Here is a 20,791-nt window from a genome sequence, read left to right as displayed (position 1 = left end):
AAATCCAAATATTGTGTCTCAGATTTTACCACAAACCAGGTTGGCATCTTCACCTTCAGTGGGTCCCCTCTCATGTGGGAATTATAGGGAATGAAATTGCAGATGAAGTGGCAACCAAGGCACATTTCTTAACATATCTAGAAGCTCTCCCTCTAGGCCCATATGAAAGACCTGGACTGCCTCCTCTCGAGAAAGGATGTTCTACTCTTTGGCAATCTGAGTTAGGCCCTTACTTCAGACATCAAGGATGGCAAACCTTCATTCTGATGCATCTCCTAGTCCATGGTCCCATTATCACGAATAAGCTGTGTTTGTTCCACCATGTATCACCATGGTGATATATGGCTTGGTTCCACTGCTTTTACTACATTCAGTTCCTCCAAGTGTCATTTTGCCCCCTTCTACATTAACTTCAATTCTGCCTAGTGTATTGTCCTCTTGGTCATCCATCTGATTTTGATTTGTAGACTTCCTGAAACCTCTTGCTGAATTCTTCACATTATTCTGTCATTATCCAAGAGTGTTCCTACCTGTCCCCGCACTCTGATCATATCGTCTTGTACCATTGTTTTCCTCTGTACGGTATATGGATGTGCAATAGCTTAGATTGGCTCTTTGGATTTGCCACACTATCATTCTAAAATGACTGCTCAGCTGCCCTCATGATTCTTGTGTACTCATTTCTGGCCTTCTTAAATGCCTCTCTGTTTGCCTTTGTACTCATGTCCCTGTACTTTTCCAATGCCATTTGCCTACTCCTATTGCTGTTGAGAAATGGGTCTGCTGTTCTCCTTTTGTCCACTTACCTCCCGAGAGGTATGAGCTGTTCTGTTTCTTCTTCGTATTTCTATGTTATGAGTTCTAACATCTCATTTGATGAATTTTATTTCCTTCTTTCATTTGAACATCCTGCAAATAAGCCCTATCCATTCCAAAGTTCCCTCCTCTGTGTTCTCTCGTACTCTATCCTGTTTTTGACACTTTCAGTTCAACAATTTAATTGAGAACTTTAAAACAGTAGTCACTGGCTCCCAGTGGTATCCCAAATTTTAAGTTTTTTACATCTTCATTTTGGGTAAACAAGATATCTAGGGAAGATATGATATGAATATCCCTCTTTCTCTTGTTGTTCTCCTTGATATGCTATCACAGGAAATGTGAGTCTGTAGTGTCCACAAATCTTGATCTCCATGTTTTATGTCCACTGTGAGGATCCTTTATTGATCAGTCTATTTCCCAGTGCAGCATTAGGAGCTTTGCTGTGGCTTTCCTTACCACTGTGGCTGTAACGAAACAGGCTTTGAAGAAAGAAAGGAAGAAAACTCATAGGGTGAGGGAGGTAGAGAGGAAGAGTGGTTAAGACAAAGGGAAAATTTAGAATGAGAGAAAGTGGGAGGGGAAGGAAAGTGATGAAGGAAAGAAAAAAAGGAGGAATGATGTAGAAAGTGCTGCCACCATCCATTCAAGAGTTAATTTTATGACAAGAAATAGAACTTGTTGGTACAACAATATGATGATGTTATCAAGTAGCAACTGTAAGAATGCAAATCATATACTCAAGAATCTTTGTCATACTCTTAATAAAGCCAGTAACCTTCTGAGTGCTCTCCACTCTAGTTTTCACTATTTCATAGAAAATCCAAGATCTAGGGATCAAAATTAAAGACAATTTAAAAAGTAAGTTAATCAATTACGTATATATTTACTGTTATATCTTCACTCATAATTCAACCATAGCACTTGATCAGATGTCAATATTAATTCACAATTAGTCACCACACAAGAATTTGAGAGCACAATGGCTGACTGCCCCTCAAAATCACATGCCATTTAAATTTGAAAACAGAATATATAGGGGTACCTCATTTTACGAATTTAATCCGTTCCTGGAGCCGGTTCATAACCCGAAAATTCTTAAACCAAAGCATATTTTCCCATGAGAAATAATGGGAAATGAATTAATTCGTTCCTGACGCCCCCTAAATTAACTTCAAGGTAAATTTTATTCCTAATTCACCCAAATCTTCACTACAAAAGCATGTACTAGTTATTACTTACCTTTACTGATGACTCCTGTTGGCGTATGGAAGACGGTGAGGAAGGGGGAGGAGGAGAGGTGTTACTGTTTGGAAGGGGAGTCCCCTTCCATTATAACATCGAGCAGTGAGGACTTCTCTGGGGTACACACACTGACACGTTTTGCCTGCATACTACTAGGACCTGTTTCTGGCTAACTGCTTGATTTTCTCATTGTTTTTCTTGAAGATTGTTTTTCCATTCTTTGTAACACTTGTCTGTAGTGAGACATCACATTGTCATTAATAAGATCAATGCCATGGCCTGCTAAAGCTTTATCTGGGTGAATCTTTTCAGCAAAACTTTGCAATTCTTTCCATACTGCACACATTTTCTTAACCCTTACACTGCTCAGGGGTCCTTGGGACATTTACACCCCTGTGCGCAAGAAAAAAAAAATTCAAAATTTTTTTTCGTCTTCTAAACATGTTAATTTGTGTCCCCTGAGCACGGGAAAAAAAAAAATTGTAGGTGACATATTTTGAGCGCAATTGACCGAGGAAGTCTGGCAAAAAAGTGGGCGTTGACAGAGCGGTCGTCAGACCCGGTCAGCGTCACCCGTGCTGACAGATGGGAGTTGCCACAAAGATATTATTACCTAATTGTTTCAATGTCTCCAATTGATTTTTTCTTAGTTTTTTTGCAGTAACATTATTCAATAGTGTGTATTGTAATATATTTATATAATAAAAGTGGTGAATAATCGCTATACTCAAAAGTATGATGTGCATATTAGTGATTCAATTATTATGTTTATAAAACAATAAACAAATAGTTTTGCTGCTATTACACTCTATACACAGGTTATATATAAGTATCTGCATGTTTTGGTCACCATAACGAACCACTAAGTTGGTATTGAGAGTCGAAAAGCAACGAAGAGTTACCCCCCACACACCAGCCAGCCACTCGCTGCCACTCCCTCAACACACACACTAAACTTTCTCCCCCAACAATACCATTTGTGGTGTTATTACACTATATACAGACGTTATATATAAGTATGTATATATTTTGTTCACCACAACTGTACAGCTAAGCTGATATAGTTAGTTCAGGCACTAAGAGTCGTCGCTATACACAGATGGCGGCTGGGGGCTTCCTCACTCTTTCAAGGTCACACGCACTAAACTTTCTCCCCCAACAATACCATTTGTGGTGTTATTACACTATATACAGACGTTATATATAAGTATGTATATATTTTGTTCACCACAACTGTACAGCTAAGCTGATATAGTTAGTTCAGGCACTAAGAGTCGTCGCTATACACAGATGGCGGCTGGGGGCTTCCTCACTCTTTCAAGGTCACACGCACTAAACTTTCTCCCCCAACAATACCTTTTGCAGTGTTATTACCCTATATACACATATTATATATAAATATCTACATGTTTTATGCACCGTAACGGACACCTAAGCTTGTAGTGCGCCCAAAGAGCATAGTGGCCACCCTCTAAACAGCTAGACAAATCGTGCAGACGACGTCACCTCCGTCACCCATATGGCTCCTCCCAGCATAACCCTTTTGCTGTTATTACACTAATACACACATTATATATAAGTATCTACATTTGTGTTCACCATAGAGAACCACTGACCTGGTATGGTGAATGCAAACAATAACAGGTAGCCACACAGTCAGTAAACGATGCTGTCTCCCTCCATCTCTCAGCATCACTCCTCCCACAGCGCTAATTATTACAACAATCCTGCTATTATCACAACCCTGGTTATTTATATCACAGTCATGGGTCATCTGTAATATTGTCATCGCTAAATAATAACAATTATATATTTATTTTGACATTTTTCGGCGATGCTGTGGTCACAAGCTGAACAGCAATGCTGTTCTCTCATGCTGCGTGCGCCGGCCTTGGTTGCTCCAACAGTACTGTGCCTCTCACACCTGAGAATATTGCCCACGATTTTATTTTAAAATGGCATCTGTTTATAAGAGCTCTGAGGAAGCTACTGTGAACCCCGTGTAGCCGCGGGCCATTTGAATCGTGCCTGGCACCCTATGGCGTATATATACTCCATGCGCACCATGGGACATGTTACTCAGGGCGTATATATACGCCATGCGCAGTTTAAGGGTTAATGAGGAAGGGATATCCTCTACTGCCTCCTCCTCCTCCCTCCTCCTCTCTCCTCCTCCCTCCTCCTCTTCCTCCCTCCTCCTCCTCCCTCCTCCTCCTCCCTCCTCCTCCCTCCTCCTCTCTCCTCCTCCCTCTTCCTCCCTCCTCCTCCTCCTCCTCCTCCCTCCTCCTCCCTCCTCCTCCCTCCTCCTCCTTCCCCTTCCCTCCCTCCCTCCTGAAGATTTGTTGTACTGCCTAGCTAGTTCAACAACATGTGTACTATTTTCATGTTTACGAATGATCTCTTGTTTCCTCTATGGTCATTCTCACATGTGTTTTCTTGCCTTGAACCTTACCACTGGCTTTCTTGGGACCCGTGGGGGAGATATATAATAACTTTTATGCTCAAATAGCCAAAAATCTGAAAAACTGTAAATCCTTGCAAAGAATTCAGGCTGGATAGCCACTAGGAGGGAGGCGCTGTGAAACTGAGGCACGATCGCTGTGCCACCACGCGTTAGGTCGGCTATACGTGTATCAACAAACTCGTATCCCGAGGTAAAGTTTGTAACCCGATTCAAATTTTCCGAAGAAATCAGGCTCGTAACCTGAAAAGTTTGTAAAGAGGGGCATTCGTAAACCGAGGTACCACTGTACGTCAACCTTACAAGTTCATTGACCAAAGCTTCTGAAAATAAGGTGGTAGAGAGGAGGGGGGTGGTACAGCTGACAGACAGTCCCCCCCCCGCCCCAAACGGCCTGGGACAGGCCTAGTCTCGGCTGCTGGAACACCTCTGGTGTAGCGAGGCTTCTCTCTCTGTATCTATCTATGTGTATCCCAAATGTACAGTTCCACTGGTATTTAAAGGGAAACCGGGAGCTAAACTCCGCCTACCAGGAGATAGCCTCTGGCTATCTTCTTACCACACCTAAACAGTGACTTGTTTAACCCTTCAATTGCGCATCGCATCATATGATGCTTTGACCGACTTGCAGTAAATTGCGCATCGCATCATGTGATGCTTTGGAGTACTACGCAAGATTTAAACGGCCCACGGATGCACGGGGTTCACCACACCTTCATCAGGGCTCTTGTAAACAGACGCCATTTTTTAAAAAAATCATGGGCCAAACTCCCGGGTGTTAGGGGCCTCAGTATTGAGTCAGCTACCAAGCCTGACGCACGCAGCATGAGCTCACAGTACTGCTGTTCAGCTTGTGACCACAGCATCGCCTAAAAATGCCATAATATACTTGTTCATGCTATTATGTAGCGATGATATTATTACAGAAGACCCCTGACTGTGATAAAACTGACCTGGGTTCTGATAATAGCAGGATTGTGGTGATGGAGGGAGGAGTAATGCTGTGGGAGGGAGGATGGTGGCATTGTCTTTTGAGTGTGTGTGGCCACCTTTTATTGACTGCACTCACCATACCAGCTTAGTGGTTCGCTATGGTGAATACAAATGTAGATACTTATATAGAACGTGTGTATAGTGTGAGATAACAGCAAGAGTAGGAGGTTGGGAGCCGCCATTTTGGTGAGGGAGGAGCGTCGTCTACAGGACTTACCATGTTGTTTACTGATGACCACGATGGTCTTTGGGCACCATACCAGTTTACTTGTACAAGTATGGTGAATAAAACAGGTAGATATTTATATATAATGTGTGTGTATACTGTATAGCGTAATAACACCACAAACAGTATTGTTGTAGGAGAAATATTAGTGCGTCTGGCCTTGAGGGCGGCCGCCACCAGCTGACTGTGTGAGCAGCTACGTCTTTGTGCCTTTACTCACCATACACGCTTAGATGTACAGTTATGGTGAACAAAACATGTAAATACTTATATATAACGTCTGTATATAAAAGCAAAAACAGTATGGTGGGTGGAGAATGGTGGCAAGTCAGGTGAGGTGAGTTGAGGGAGGGAGTGGCAGCCAGTGGCAGCCAGTCACTGTCTGCCACTGCCACTGCCACTCAGCATACCAACTTAGTGGTTCGTTATGGTGAACAAAACATGCAGATACTTATATATAACCTGTGTATATAGTGTAATAACCGACAAAGTATTTGTTCACTGTTTGATGAACATAATTGAATCAACAATATGCACACCATATTTTTGAGTACAGCGATGATTCACTCATTTTATTATATAAATATATCACACTACACACTATTGAATAATATTACAGCAAAAAAACTACGAAAAATCAATCAGAGACATTGAAATAATTAGGTAATTATCTCTTTGTGGAAACTCCGGCCTGACAGCTGGCGATCAACAAACCGCCTGGGACGCACGCTCAGTCAGCGCCTGATTTTTGCCAGAATTCCCCGCCTTATAGTGGGCAATATATGCCACTTACGATTTTTTTATTATTTTTCCCGTGATCAGTGAACACAAATTAACAGGTTAGGAAGAAAAAATATATATTTTTTTTTTTTTGTTTGGTATGCTTGTGGGTGTCAAATGGTATATAGCTATGCGCCATTTAAGGGTTAATGGAAACAACACAGCCACCTGTCTGCAATTATCAGCTTAGCAGAGAGTGAGGTCACCTGATGCGACCTGACCGCTACTCAACCTGTGAACAGTTAACACTTAAAAAGGTGTGACTTTTTAATTGCTAAGGCCTGTAATAACCCTGATTACCATTGTAATCGCTCTGTACTCTGTGATCGTTCTGAACGCTATCCCTGTTGTAATTCTCTTTCTCTCTTTACTCAATACCCCAGCTTAACACTGTTAGAGTCCAGTATGACCCCTCACTGGACTGCCACGAATATAAGAGGAATATTAAATGAGGAAGGTACATCCAGAACAAGGGTTATTAATTAAAAAAAAAAATAAGAATAATCATTAAACACTGCCACCACCTTCCCGTCCAACCATACCTGAATGTGTCTATCACCGATTCCCCAGGAAGGCAAGGAATCAGTAATCATGGGACTCCCGGGTAATATGAATTTCAGTAATAAATTTTGGGAAATAGTTTGTTTAATTTCCTTTACTTAGTTAACCCCTTAACTGCGTTGCCTCCAAATATGACACCTCCGCAGTGCGCAGGAAATAAATTCTCTGGAAAAAAATCTTTTTTTTTTTTAAGTGTCAAAAACCCTTCCCTCAGTATGGGTATGAAAAAAAAATCGAAATTGTACTTACTTTGGCTGCTATGGGGTCCGTAAGTTGGCGCGTGATGTCATCATTCCCCATTCGCCCATGACGTACGCTCCCGGGGCCAGTAGGATGCCCGGGGCGGGGCGCACGAGTTGCCGCGAATATATATTTGTTCATTTTTTGCCCACAGTTCCAAATACATTTTATTTGTTTTTACGTGCTAATCCTATGTATAATGAACACATACACTATATTATGGCAGTAAAACATCCGTACTGTCCGAAGACACTGTGTTACGTGCATGATACTTGTGTACACATATGCTGCACATATTTACTATGTATCGTGCTAATTTATGTATATATACAATCTATTTACACACTATACACTGTCACACACTATATACATTCACCATCAACACACCAAGAACACCTCGAGTGAGAGCAGCCACACCCAGTCAGTCTCCCTCACTCTAACATCTTACTCGCCAACATTGCTCCTCTCACCATTTTGTTATTGTTCTTATTACACTAATTACACATGTTATATATACCTATCTACATGTTTTATTTACCAGAACTATGAAAATAAGCCGTTATTGTGTCCAAACAGTACAGTGGCCACCAAACACTGCATGAAAAATCACACAGCAGACGACGCTACGATTACATCACCTCCCTCACCAAAATAGCTCCTCTCAACATTCTCCTGTTGCTGTTATTACACTATATACACACTGTATATACACATGTACATATGTGTTGCCTATAGCGAACCACTAAGCTAGTATGGTGAGCAAAACAAGAGTGGCTGCCACACACACACAGAGGCTACCTCAATTCTCTCCCTCCCTCACCAAAATTCCTCCTTCCACAATACTACGCACAACGCTAATTATAACCACAATCCTGCTATTATCACAATCCTGGTCACTAATTCCTGTAAATGAATAATTGACCACACGTTTATTTTGAAAAGGAACCTAAGAAATCATTTGAAGATTCCTAGATGGACGAAATAATGCTGTGGCTAGCGCTGTGAACATCGTGAACAGCATTGAATCACTGATATTTGAACATTGTACCCAGTCATTATCACAATCAGGCTCTTTTTGAACACTATCATGGCTAAATAATACAAGTTATATATATATATATATTTTGACATTATTAGGCGATGCTGTGGTCACACGCTGAACAGCAGTGCTGTGCGTTCATGCTGCAAGCGCCAGCCTTGGTTGCTCACACACTACTGAGGCTCCCACACCCGGGAATGTGGACCACGATTTTTTTTAAAGATGGCGTCTGTTTACAAGAGCCCTGAGGAAGCTGATGTGAACCCCATGTATACCGTGGGAGTTTTGAATGGAACATGAAAAATACAAATACCTGGAGGCGCATTGCGCAAACCAGACGTGAGCCTGCAGGCGCGTTGCGCAGTTTAAGGGTTAAATTCAAGGGCAACCTTAATATCTATTAAATGGAGGAGAACATGGGGTTTTCCAATTCAACACATAAAAATGACCAAGTAGAGAAATATATTTTTAGGAAGTTAAGTGAATACCACTGGACAAGTTATACAATTTATTTTATGAAACTTGTAAATTAAGTCAATTTGAACATATACCCTATTCTATTCCTCTAGAGGCACAATGGATATCTACTGCGGACATGAATCAGTGCACAATACCTTCAATACTGCAGCTTGCCAAAGGGTGTTGATTGGCTGCCCGCAGGTCACTTGACCTGTACCTCAGTCGAGGCCCCCAGACACACTAACACTTCTATATTAAAACGCTTACCAGTGGGACAGGCTCCACCCCCTAGTTCCTAGGCCTAAATTAACTCCGCCTATCACAAGCCTATGGCCAATGGATTTAAACATGACTAGGTGATCTAGAAACCGGGCCAATGGCATGGGCAGGCACTACCCTGTGAGGCCCCACCTCCCCCAGGCCTACATGTCTTTAACCAATCCGGATCAGGCTTGACCATAAGGGTCAATTCCTCTTGACAGAAAACTCCAAAAACTGGGAAGACACCAACGACTTTCCTGAGGGGCTACCGGCTGGGCACCCACGTGTAACTTGCGATCACAAGTTTATTAGCCCTGGGGTACTATTTTCAATTGTCACTGGACAGATGGACGGAGAGCGAGGGGAGCAAGTGGCTTCAAGCTGTTTATGACCCCGAGGGTTAGACCGTGACAAAAGACAGGGATGACCCAAAGGGAGGGAAGGCAAGCGAGAGAAGGGAAGGGGAAGAGGAAGGAGAAGAGAAAGGGGGAAGGGGAAGGGGCTATGGTGTGCATATACCATTACAGGCCAACAGCCTGGCGCTGCCAATATCTTGTGGGACTGACTCTAGTATGTGAAATATTTAATAAAAACCATTGATTTTTTTTTTTTTTTTTTTTTTTAGGGATATTCCTGCGCGGGCCCTAAGCCTCTGGCTGGCCCACTAAGTGTTGCTTGTTTCTGTTTTACTTGGGCGGAGTATGAGTATTTGACTCGTAAGGTCGCTTCAGTAAGATTTTGCCATATGTGTTTAACAACTTCTTCTGCTCTGTTGAATCTAAGTTGAAATCTTAATGGGTTTGTAACTGTGCACTGTGTTAGATAATGTTCCAGTGTTCTGTCGGGCATTTCTCCACAGTGCTGACATTTCCTCTCATCTTCCGGAACCTGTAAGCCTATTTCCCATGCACATGGGTATCCAAGCCTGATGCGATGTAAGTGTACTTCTGTTGCTCTACTGCTCCCTTTCATCAAACTAAGTGGTTCGTAGTTGGTTGAATTCTTGTACCAACCCAATTTGAGTAGCAATTCGGAATAAAAATACTTTAGATCCTGATGTTGCAACAGCTGTGTTGTGGTCACTGTACATCTTTTGCATTGCTCTGTTTCTAATTACTTTCTTAATCTGTGATAGACTCAAACCATTGATGGTGTTACATGATTACCTTTTCTATCATCTTCAGGTGTGTTTCGATGTATTTATTGAATTCCTCCCTAGACCTTCCATTAGTTAATGTAGGGTTGTAAATAACGCCTATCACTATCTTCATGGTTCACACTGTTGTCAAGCAAAAGTACTCGCCTAGTTGAGCTTGCGGAGGTTGAGGTTCAGCTCTTTGGTCCCGCTTCTCAACTGCTAGTCAACTGGTGTACAGGTTCATGAGCTTATTGGGCTCTATCATATCTGCAATTGAAACTGTGTATGGAGTCTGCCTTCACCACATCACTGCCTAGTGCATACAATTTGTTAACTATTCTGACACTGAAAAAATGCTTTCTAACGTCTCTGTGGCTCATTTGAGTACTAAGTTTCCACCTGTGTCCCCCTTGTTCGTGTTCTGTCCATGCTAAGTAGTTTTTCTTTGTCCGCCATGTCAATTCCTCTGAGAATTTTGTAGGTAGTGATCATGTCTCCTGTATCTCTTCTGTCTTCTAGAGAGTTGAGGTTTAATTCCCGTAGCTTTTCCTCATAACTCATTTTTAGTGTGACGTCCTCTTAATGGTTACCTCTGCATTCTTTATCCCTCAAAGCTCCAGTGTTGAATTAGTAGGGCTACCACTACTCTACTACTACTCATTTATCCTGTTTCATTTCTTTATATCCGATATCCATCTGGTGTGACGTGTGGAGTTGTCTAAGTAGTTAGCAACCAGGGAGCCACTAAGGACTCATCAGAAATAGGTATACTTCATTACATTAAAATGCTGGTTTTTCCTCCATCAGGATTTGACATGGGTGCAGTATACGAATTGAAAATACGGAAGCTGAAAACTAACAATCGAGCTCTTGCGAAGGCCCTTGCGGAGAAGAAAGAGGAGACACAACAGTGGTAGGTTGCAGATGTGTGCCATTTTACCTTTGGGTTAAATGTTAATGCTTTATCAAAGAAAACGTGTTCCTCTATATTTTGATAATCAATACAGGTTTGTATATGTACTGTACAGGTTTGTGAAAAATATTGTTCAGTATAATGAAATGCCACTTTCTGGGTAGTTCTGTTGGTAGCTCCTTTGAAGTTAGAGCACTGACACTCCAGGTGACATGTATGCCAGGCTTATGTGACTATCTTTATCACCTGAATCAAGCACCATTTCAAACCACTTTCCCTTTTATTTGAGGAGGTGGAGCTCATGAGGGGTTAGGGATCAACCTGCCACTGAGATGAAACCACCTGTCTGAAGATGTTCAGTGACTCTCCCTTACTGCCACCACATGGTATGCTGAAGCAGGGAGGAGGGACAGGAAGCTTCTAAAGGAATAGCCCAGAAAGTAGTTTCATTACACTCAAAATCCTATGCTCCCCCCTTCAATAGCTCCAATTACTCTAGTCACCACTGATCCTAGTGGAGCAAAACTAAATTTCCTTGGTTCACTAAAACACTAGAGAAGTGAAAGAAAATTAAAAGTGGGACTGACTTGTGGGAGAACAGGTCACGATGATAGTGCTCAAGAGTAATTATTCTCTGGTAAGAGTTGAGCTGTTTTGGGTAGTGCAATACTGTACTGTATTGATGAGACTGTGGAAGGTCCTGGTGGTAGCTAGCTGCCAACATATGATTTAAACCCCAGAAAACCCTGGGCCAAAGCCCAAAAGGCAGTCAGGCAGGCCTAAACCTGGGGTACATCGACAACACAATTGCACTTTTATGGGTGAAATGACCCCCAAAACTCTGCAGGAGGAAGGAAATGTAGGAAATTTGAGTAGCAATTGGGAATAAAAATACTTTAGAGCACCCGGGGCAGCTGTATGCAGGTGGGATGAACTGGCTGGGATGTATTGCGACCCAATTGGCAGTCATATGATGAAAACAAACCTCCTTGAATCTTGGAAACTGGACAGCTCTTGCTGATTGAAACAACAGTTAGGGACTGCCAGAGAATGGCATACACATCAACTTTATGCTGAGCCAATCATATACAGTAGATGACAGAAGGTATGAGGAACCTCCAACTAAATGGAGGAAATCTTTACACATATCCCTCAAGTGTAAATCCCAGCTATAGGTACTGGGCTCCATCTCCCAAATGAGGTGAGGTCACAGCTTGTATACATAATCACACCAGCTAATGGAGTCCAAGCAGTGATCCAGAAAGGCCCTCTCAACCCCCAAACCCAATGGAGCAAAAGACTCCAATGTCCAGGAGTGCTTCAGGGCTTGAACCAAGGGAAGGCAGGAAATAGGAGGCTGGGTTCACAACACCAGTATGGCCCAAACACCTGAATTAGAGTGTGGACTAGGAGAGGGCATGAACTTAGTACAAGTTAGCATAGCAAAGGACTCTACTTCCTCATTAAAAAGGGGCAAGAGCTCCAACTCTGTTGTGTCCAAGGTTGAAGGTGACCACCAAAGACAAAAGCGAGATGCCTGGTCCTGCAAAGCAGCCACTACCTAGTAAACTGCAGCCTAGGGAGGCTTAAGCTGTTTATGAAACCAGAAATGCAAAACCCAACCTGTCCCCAAAGGAATAGAAAAACTCCTCAATCACCAGGCCCCACAGAGGAATCAGTGCCCATGCACCACCTAGGGCAAGGTCCCTCAAGAGGAGGCAACCCCAAGGGGTGGACTCTCATTTAACCCCCTTCACTGCGCAAAGCGCCTTTAGGCGCTCTTGAGAGTTGTGCTATTTTTTTTAATTAGGCTATATTTTAATGGTTTTTAATGTTTTCATTACTCTTTGTGTTTTTAAAGGAAAATAGTTGAGTTTGGAAACATTTTGACATTGAATTTACCTGAATATTTATAAAAACAACAAGAATATGTCCTTGACAATTGCCCCAAGAAGTTTTTGCCGAAACCAGGTGCGCAGTGCAGGGGTTAAAGAGAGAGTAACTAAAGGCGGAGCAACACCAGCAGGCAACCAGTGAAGACAACCTTGGCCACAAACATCCAAGGCAAACAAGTGATCAAGGTGTGCACAACAGGTTGATACTAAAATACCCAAATACATGAAGTAGTAAAGGTAGAAACTAACACTTAACTGAGAGACAGGTTCCCACAGAGCAATGAGGTACTGGGAGAACATTAGGTGTGTGGATGCCTGTGATGGCTGTCTGGGACCCTCAGATTACCAAAGACACCACCTGGAAACGGGGTTAATTAGTGGTTGGACTTGGATAATAAAGGTTTACATAATTTGAATCAGGGTTGCTATTGTTGTCCAAGCAGTTTCAAGTTTTGGTGCACTCAATCTTTTTTGGTGGTTTTGTATTGTGGTGGTGGTGTATCCCCAGACTTCCCTATACCTCTACCAGAGACCAGGGCCAGTTCTGGCCCTGGTCTCTGGTAGGTACTCATGATTTTACAAAACATTGTATGGTACACAATGATTGAAGGTTTCCAGGTGGGTAGCTGAGGGAACCATTGAGGGGAGCCTAACGAGAAAAAAGTGACTTCCAAATCATCCCATAAACACAGGATGAACCACGGAGTAGAGTTGGCTTTGGCACAACCATCACATCCGCCAAGAGGTTCTCACTCAATCCAAGAGGATCCTGCACCAGTACCTCTGGAGCCGGAGAGATCCCAAGCCAAGGCGGTTTAAGTGCCCTTGTCAGAGGCATGGCACAAGGATCAAGCATGAGGAGATGCTAATTGAGCAGATTGAATCCCTATACCAGTATAAATTTAGCATAAGTCTGTATCAAAAGTATCAAACTCAAAATCCTTTTCATAATAGAGAGGAGGCTTGCTTCCCACATCACTGACCATAGTTGAAGACTGCAAAAGCCTGTCCCTTTAGGTGCATGCATGGATAAAAGCAATCCGATACTCCATAGCATTTAAGTAATGAGAGGCTAGAGTGCACTCATAAGAAAAACACAGTAGATTTGGATGCCTCAGAAAAATCACACTCTCTTGTACAATTTAGTGCATTGTACAGTGCAAGCTTAGTAAAACCTTTATAAAATAGTCAATATTTTCAATAATATTTACAAATAAGAAACAAAGTGTTTGCAATAATTAGAAAAAAAAATGATGGAAATTACTGTACTTGACATTGTGAATCAACTATCTGGATTTCCTTTTTACAAATTTGAATTTTAGAGTGAAGAATCCAATAGGTGGATTTGGTTCATTGTTTAGGGGCATCCTTTGTAGGGAGATCTGGATTTTGGATGGTGCACTATATATGGTACTGTATATAGTAAAGTATAATTCAAATATCAAATATGTGGCAAACAGGTCAGTTACACCCAGTGGTAAATGGCCACCCAATTTCCTTAGTAAATGTCATGAAGTACCAGACATAAGGGTAGCGAGACTGATTCCTGACTGAAGGCCAGAAAGTACCGAGAAAGGTGTACTGTATAAAGCCACAAAAGTAAACAAAAGGAGATTTATTCAACCACCCAAAACTGACTCCTATAAATGTGTAAAACATGCTTGTAGACAAGGCATAACCAAGCACAAAGATTTTGTTTAATTTAAATCACCTCATGTTAACAGGTCTGGCTTGAGGATCAAGTCCCGTGCACTACATGTACACTGAGACACCTCCAGAGAACCCCCCAGAATGTAGAGCAAGGAAGGTGACTGGCAAGGCAATGAGAAACACAAGCTGATGCTACGGAAGCTAACCCAGACATAAAGTTGGGGCGGAAAAGTAACACAAGGACAACATGGGGCATCATAAACACAATCATCAAGCATAACGAAGAAATAAATGAAGTATACTAAGCATGGACCCCAGTGGGATAACTAATTTACTCGTAGTTATTGTTATGTGTACCGACAAGATATGCTTCTCTCCCACCTAGTAAGAGTCATACTACAAATGGTATATACAAGAGTTGTTACATTCATGTACAGCCACTAGTACGCGTAGCGTTTCGGGCAGGTCCCTGGAATACGATCCCCTGCCGCGAAGAATCGTTTTTTTTCATCCAAGTACACATTTTACTGTTGCGTTAAACAGAGGCTACAGTTAAGGAATTGTGCCCAGTAAATCCTCCCCGGCCAGGATACAAACCCATGACATAGCGCTCGCGGAACGCCAGGCGAGTGTCTTACCACTACACCACGGAGACTGTACAGCCTAAAAGACAGATTCATTTTGTTGTACTCAAAGGGAGGCAAGAAGCCAGAATTTTGAACTACAATATTCCAGTTTTAGGTTTGGTTGGAGGCAACAGAGCCTAGTCTAGGAGACAAGATGGCTAACCTGACTGGGTCCAGATCTTGCCAAGAGGAAAGCAGACGTGAAGACACTGGGTCTCCCAGATGTAGAAATGGTGATTGGTTGGGCGTTGGGGTGTGACCCTTCGGAGAATGTCTTGATGTGACATGAAGTGATGTAGCCACCTGAGGCAGGAGTGCAAGTGCCACTCAGGTGTTACTACGCTCTGGGTCATTGTACGAATGAGTCGCACAGCTCGTCGCTCCAGCAAGGCGGATATCTAGACTGGTAGTAATCAAGGCCGAGGGCAAGAGACACCGAGCAACTACATGGGAAGAGTTCAGGAGTGCTAAAGCCACAAGAAGCAGGCAAGAGAAGCTCTGAAGCATGATGGTATTTCTGTTGCAAAGGAAAGTAGTGTTGGGAGGTCAAAGGAAGGAAAGGAAGGCTGCCCCCTTCCTCATTAAACTATGGGCTTACCAACACGCTTCCACTACACATAAGGGGCATACTATGGGCTTATCAACATGCTTCCATTACACACAAGTAATAGACAATAAAATACAAATGGAGTAGCCTCTCCATAGCTGGAGAGGCTACTTTATAGGCTACTGGAGGGAGCAACTTTATAGTCTCCCGAGACTGATGGCTGCCTACTACTAGGTAAAGTACATAACTGTAAGTCTGGTGTTGTTTGTTACGTGAGTACTTGCCTGAGAGACTATATATATATATATATAAAACTATATATATATATTATATATATATATTATATATATATATTATATATATATATATTATATATATATTATATATATATATTTATATATATATATATATATATATATATATATATATATATATATATATATATATATATATATATATATATATATATATATATATATATATACAGAGCACCACTTGGTTTCCGAACTTTAGTTATCCGAAACTTCCAGTTTCCCGATTGGGGTTGGGGAGTCATGCTACCCGAACAAAGTTCGGGTAGGAAGGGGTCCGCCAAGCGTCACGCCGGTTTGTTGTGGTGGGTGGGAGATGGTCCAGTTTGCCCACTGTGACTTCACAGGTTCACTTCCTATTATTCCTATTATTTTGAATTGCCATAAGGCTGGAATGTTCATTCTGTGCTTTTGTTTTACATATCTGCACAATCAAGAAACATCTGTGCACCATGTCGGCTCCAAATGCACGCATTGCGTCAGTGATGGCTGACTGGTGGGTGGATGGACGATGGAGTTTAGGTGGGAGGCAGTATGAATGAGGGGGGGGAGAATCAGTGAGAGAGGGGGAGAGAGAGATGCTAGGAGGGAGGGGGAGGTAGGGAGAGATGTTAGGAGGTAGGGAGAGATGCTAAGAGGGAGGGGGAGGTAGGGAGAGATGCTAGGAGGTAGGCAGGAAGGGATGGAAGTAGTGAGAATTAGGGAGGGAAAGGCAGGCTGGCAGGCACAGGCAGGCAGGCACAGGCAGGCAGGCAGGCACAGGCAGGCAGGCAGGCGCAGCAGGGAGTGAGTGGTAGTCACGCGGTTAAACCGCGTGACCTTGAGAGATGGGATGTAGGGGGGCGGGTGGTTTGTTGGTGGTGGGGGCGAGACCGGCTCATTCCCGAAGATAAGCCTAACACACACTACCCGTTAGCATGATGGCAGGGAGGGAGGCAGGCTGGCTGGAAAGGAAGCAGGCTGGCAGGCTGGGAAGGAGGCAGGCAGGCAGGCAGGCTGGGAAGGAGGCAGGCAGGCAGGCAGGCTTGCAGGCTGGGAAGGAGGCAGGCAGGCAGGCAGGCTTGCAGGCTGGGAAGGAGGCAGGCAGGCTTGCAGGCTGGGAAGGAGGCAGGCAGGCAGGCAGGCTTGCAGGCTGGGAAGGAGGCAGGCAGACAGGCAGGCTTGCAGGCTGGGAAGGAGGCAGGCAGGCAGGCAGGCTTGCAGGCTGGGAAGGAGGCAGGCAGGCAGGCAGGCTGGAAAGGAGGCAGGCAGGCAGGCAGGCTTGCAGGCTGGGAAGGAGGCAGGCAGGCAGGCAGGCTTGCAGGCTGGGAAGGAGGCAGGCAGGCAGGCAGGCTTGCAGGCTGGGAAGGAGGCAGGCAGGCAGGCAGGCTTGCAGGCTGGGAAGGAGGCAGGCAGGCTTGCAGGCTGGGAAGGAGGCAGGCAGGCTTGCAGGCTGGGAAGGAGGCAGGCAGGCAGGCTTGCAGGCTGGGAAGGAGGCAGGCAGGCAGGCAGGCAGGCTGGGAAGGAGGCAGGCAGGCAGGCAGGCTTGCAGGCTGGGAAGGAGGCAGGCAGGCAGGAAGCGATATATGGGTGTTGAAGTGAACCATGAACCACGTGACCTTTGAGTGTGAGTGTGTGTGTGTGTGTGTGTGTGTGTGTGTGTGTGTGTGTATGGGTTTGGGGTGGGGGGAGAGGGGGAGGTGTATCGGTGGTGGGGGAGGGACCGGCTGACTCCGTAAGCCTAACCACACTCCACAGACCTGTGACCCAGATTTGTTTCTTAAATGTACAGTACATCATCGTATATTTTAGGCAGGATGTGCCTGCAGGCTGGCAGGAAACATCCAGAGGATGTTTGCCAGACGTCTTAATAATCAGTTAGGAACAATTAAGGACTTTTATAAAGCGGATCAGGACTTCACTTATTGGTGAGTACAAACAAAACACAGTCGCATTTACGCTATGAACCTGTCGATTTTTTCCCCTAGAGTTTTTTCGTAAATTTTTTCGGAAAAATTTCTTTTTACATTTCTAGTTTATTTTTTCCCCTCTATTTCTCGTATACGAACTTACATGTTAACCGACGGGTCTCGTCCCCAAGGGGTTCGGAAACCAAGTGGTGCTCTGTATATATATATATATATATATATATATATATATATATATACAGTGGTACCTCGGAATGCGATTGTCCCTGTATGCGAGGTTTTCGGAAGGCGAGCAGTATTTACTCCAAAAATTTGTCTCAGAAGGCGAGGGTTACTTCGGGACGCGAGTTTGTTGATACGCGTACAGGTCGACCTAGCGCGTGGTGGTTCGGCGATCGTCGCCCCTCCGCCCCGCCGCCCCTCAGTTTACCATTGTCTCGTGCTCAGTGACTACCCCCACATCAATTCTTCTCGCGGATTTTCAGTGTTTTGTTGGATTTTTGGTGATTTGTCTATACAATTTGTTATTATATATCTCAACATGGGTCCCAAGAAAGCCAGTGGTAAGGATAAAGGCCAGAAAGCTCATGTGAGGATGACAATAGAGGAGAAACAAGAGATCATTCGGAAGCATGAGAACGGTACACGTGTTGTTGAACTTTGTAGGCAGTACAACAAAGCCACATCAACAATATGCACTATACTTAAGAAGAAAAATAAGATTATGGGTGCTAAAGTGGCAAAAGGAGTAAGAACATTAATGGCACAAAGACCACAAATACTTGAAGAAGTGGAAAAGTTGTTATTAATTTGGATACACGACAAGGAGTTGAGGGGTGATAGTGTTTCAGAGGCCATTATTTGTGAGAAAGCCAGGGTGTTGCACGAAGACCTTCTAAAGAATACCCCTGCAACGAGTGATGCAGATAAGAAAGAGTTTAAGGCAAGCAGGGGCTGGTTTGAAAAATTTAGAAAGAGAAGTGGTATCCATAGTGTTACAAGGCATGGGGTTATGTGATGTGATTATGGAAGGGGACTCCCCTTCCAAACAGTAACTCCTCTCCTCCTCCCCCCTCCTCACCATCTTCCATACGCCTACAGCACTCGACAGCAAGGTAAGTAATAACTGGAACACAGTTTTGTAGGTTTATTTAGATGAAGTAGGTAAATTAGGTATAAAAATTTAGTTTGATGTGGGGTTTTTGGGGTAGTCAGGAACGGATTAATTCATTTCCCTTTATTTCTTATGGGGAAATTAACTTCGGAATGCGAGTTTTCGGAAGGCGAGGCGTCTCCAGGAACGGATTAAACTCGTATTCTGAGGTATGCCTGTATATATATATATATATATATATATATATATATATATATATATATATATATATATATATATATATATATATATATATATATATATATATATATATATATATATATATATATATATATATATATATATATATATATATATATATATATATATATATATATATATATATATATATATATATATATATATATATATATATATATATATATATATATATATATATATATATATATATATATATATATATATATATATATATATATATATATATATATATATATATATATATATATATATATATATATATATATATATATAAATATATATATATATATATATATATAAATATATATATATATATATATATATATATATATATATAAATATATATATATATATATATATATATATATATATATATATATATATATATATATATATATATATATATATATATATATATATATATATATATATATATAATCTTAAAGTTTACTCATTGGTATCCTGTACTGGGATTTGATTAACCATCTATGTGTTGATGAAGAAGTTTCTGCATTTGTGCTAGAGAAAGTTATAATTCCACTGTGAGTAGTGTTGCCATTTGCATTTAAATTTCACTAAGTGTGTTGCCAGAATTTAACTGTCATTTCATTTAGTTGGCCACAAGCAGGTGTACATTTGATTACGTAAATGTTCATATACTTTTGATCATTGTGTTTGGTGTTACCTTGGCTTCATTCATCAAAATGTTTGCCTAAGACTGCAAGTTGAACAGTATACAAAAGTGAGCTTGAGCCGAGACTTGCGACCACTGACCGAGAGAAGAATATCTGGTGGCGGAAGGTGCGCTGGCCAGATTGGCAACCTTACCAATGGAATACTACTTATGGGGGGCTAGGCCAGTAGCAGGGAGCCCAGAATAACGCTATTTGTGAAGAGATTGAAGCACAGAAGGACCGCTGGTCTTGTCTCACTCCTCGTGTGGAACAAGGCTGAGTGTGTGATCCTCTCCATGTATGACTGAAGTACCCCTTGGTGGCAGTGGCACTATAGAATGGGAGAATGCCTCGCCACAGAAATACATTAATAACTAAAGATAGCTTAAACAGGATATAATAGTTGAGTATTTGGTATCAAGCTGTGAATGAAAGCAAGTGTTGGTGATCTGAATGGATTTTGCATCTTTGGCCAAATTTCTTGTTCTTAACTTAGAATGTGGTAAGTTCATTTTAAAGATAACAAGGCAATCCCACATCAGGAATAATTTCAAGCCTCCCGACAGCCACCCGAACACCCTGCAGCCACCTCCAGCACCCACACAACCCCCCCAGCACCCCACAGCCACCTCCAGCACCCCACAGCCACCTCCAACACCCCACAGCCACCTCCA

At 42.5% G+C, this 20,791-nt stretch overlaps 1 protein-coding gene across 4 annotated transcripts in view; it reads left to right on the top strand.

The window, feature by feature from the left end:
• Positions 1-20,791, top strand: part of LOC123756181 (ELKS/Rab6-interacting/CAST family member 1) — a 101,205-nt gene that overhangs the window by 9,881 nt on the left and 70,533 nt on the right. For all 4 annotated transcript variants that reach the window (XM_069336531.1, XM_069336532.1, XM_069336530.1 and 1 more), the window contains one exon: positions 11,027-11,132. In XM_069336531.1, coding sequence (XP_069192632.1) covers positions 11,027-11,132 — 106 coding nt within the window. Of the gene's footprint in view, positions 1-11,026; positions 11,133-20,791 lie in introns of those variants that run through there.

This window comes from Procambarus clarkii, chromosome 36 (genome assembly GCF_040958095.1).
Source record: "Procambarus clarkii isolate CNS0578487 chromosome 36, FALCON_Pclarkii_2.0, whole genome shotgun sequence".
NCBI classification, from domain to species: domain Eukaryota; kingdom Metazoa; phylum Arthropoda; class Malacostraca; order Decapoda; family Cambaridae; genus Procambarus; species Procambarus clarkii.
This window is presented reverse-complemented; position numbering and strand designations above follow the sequence as displayed.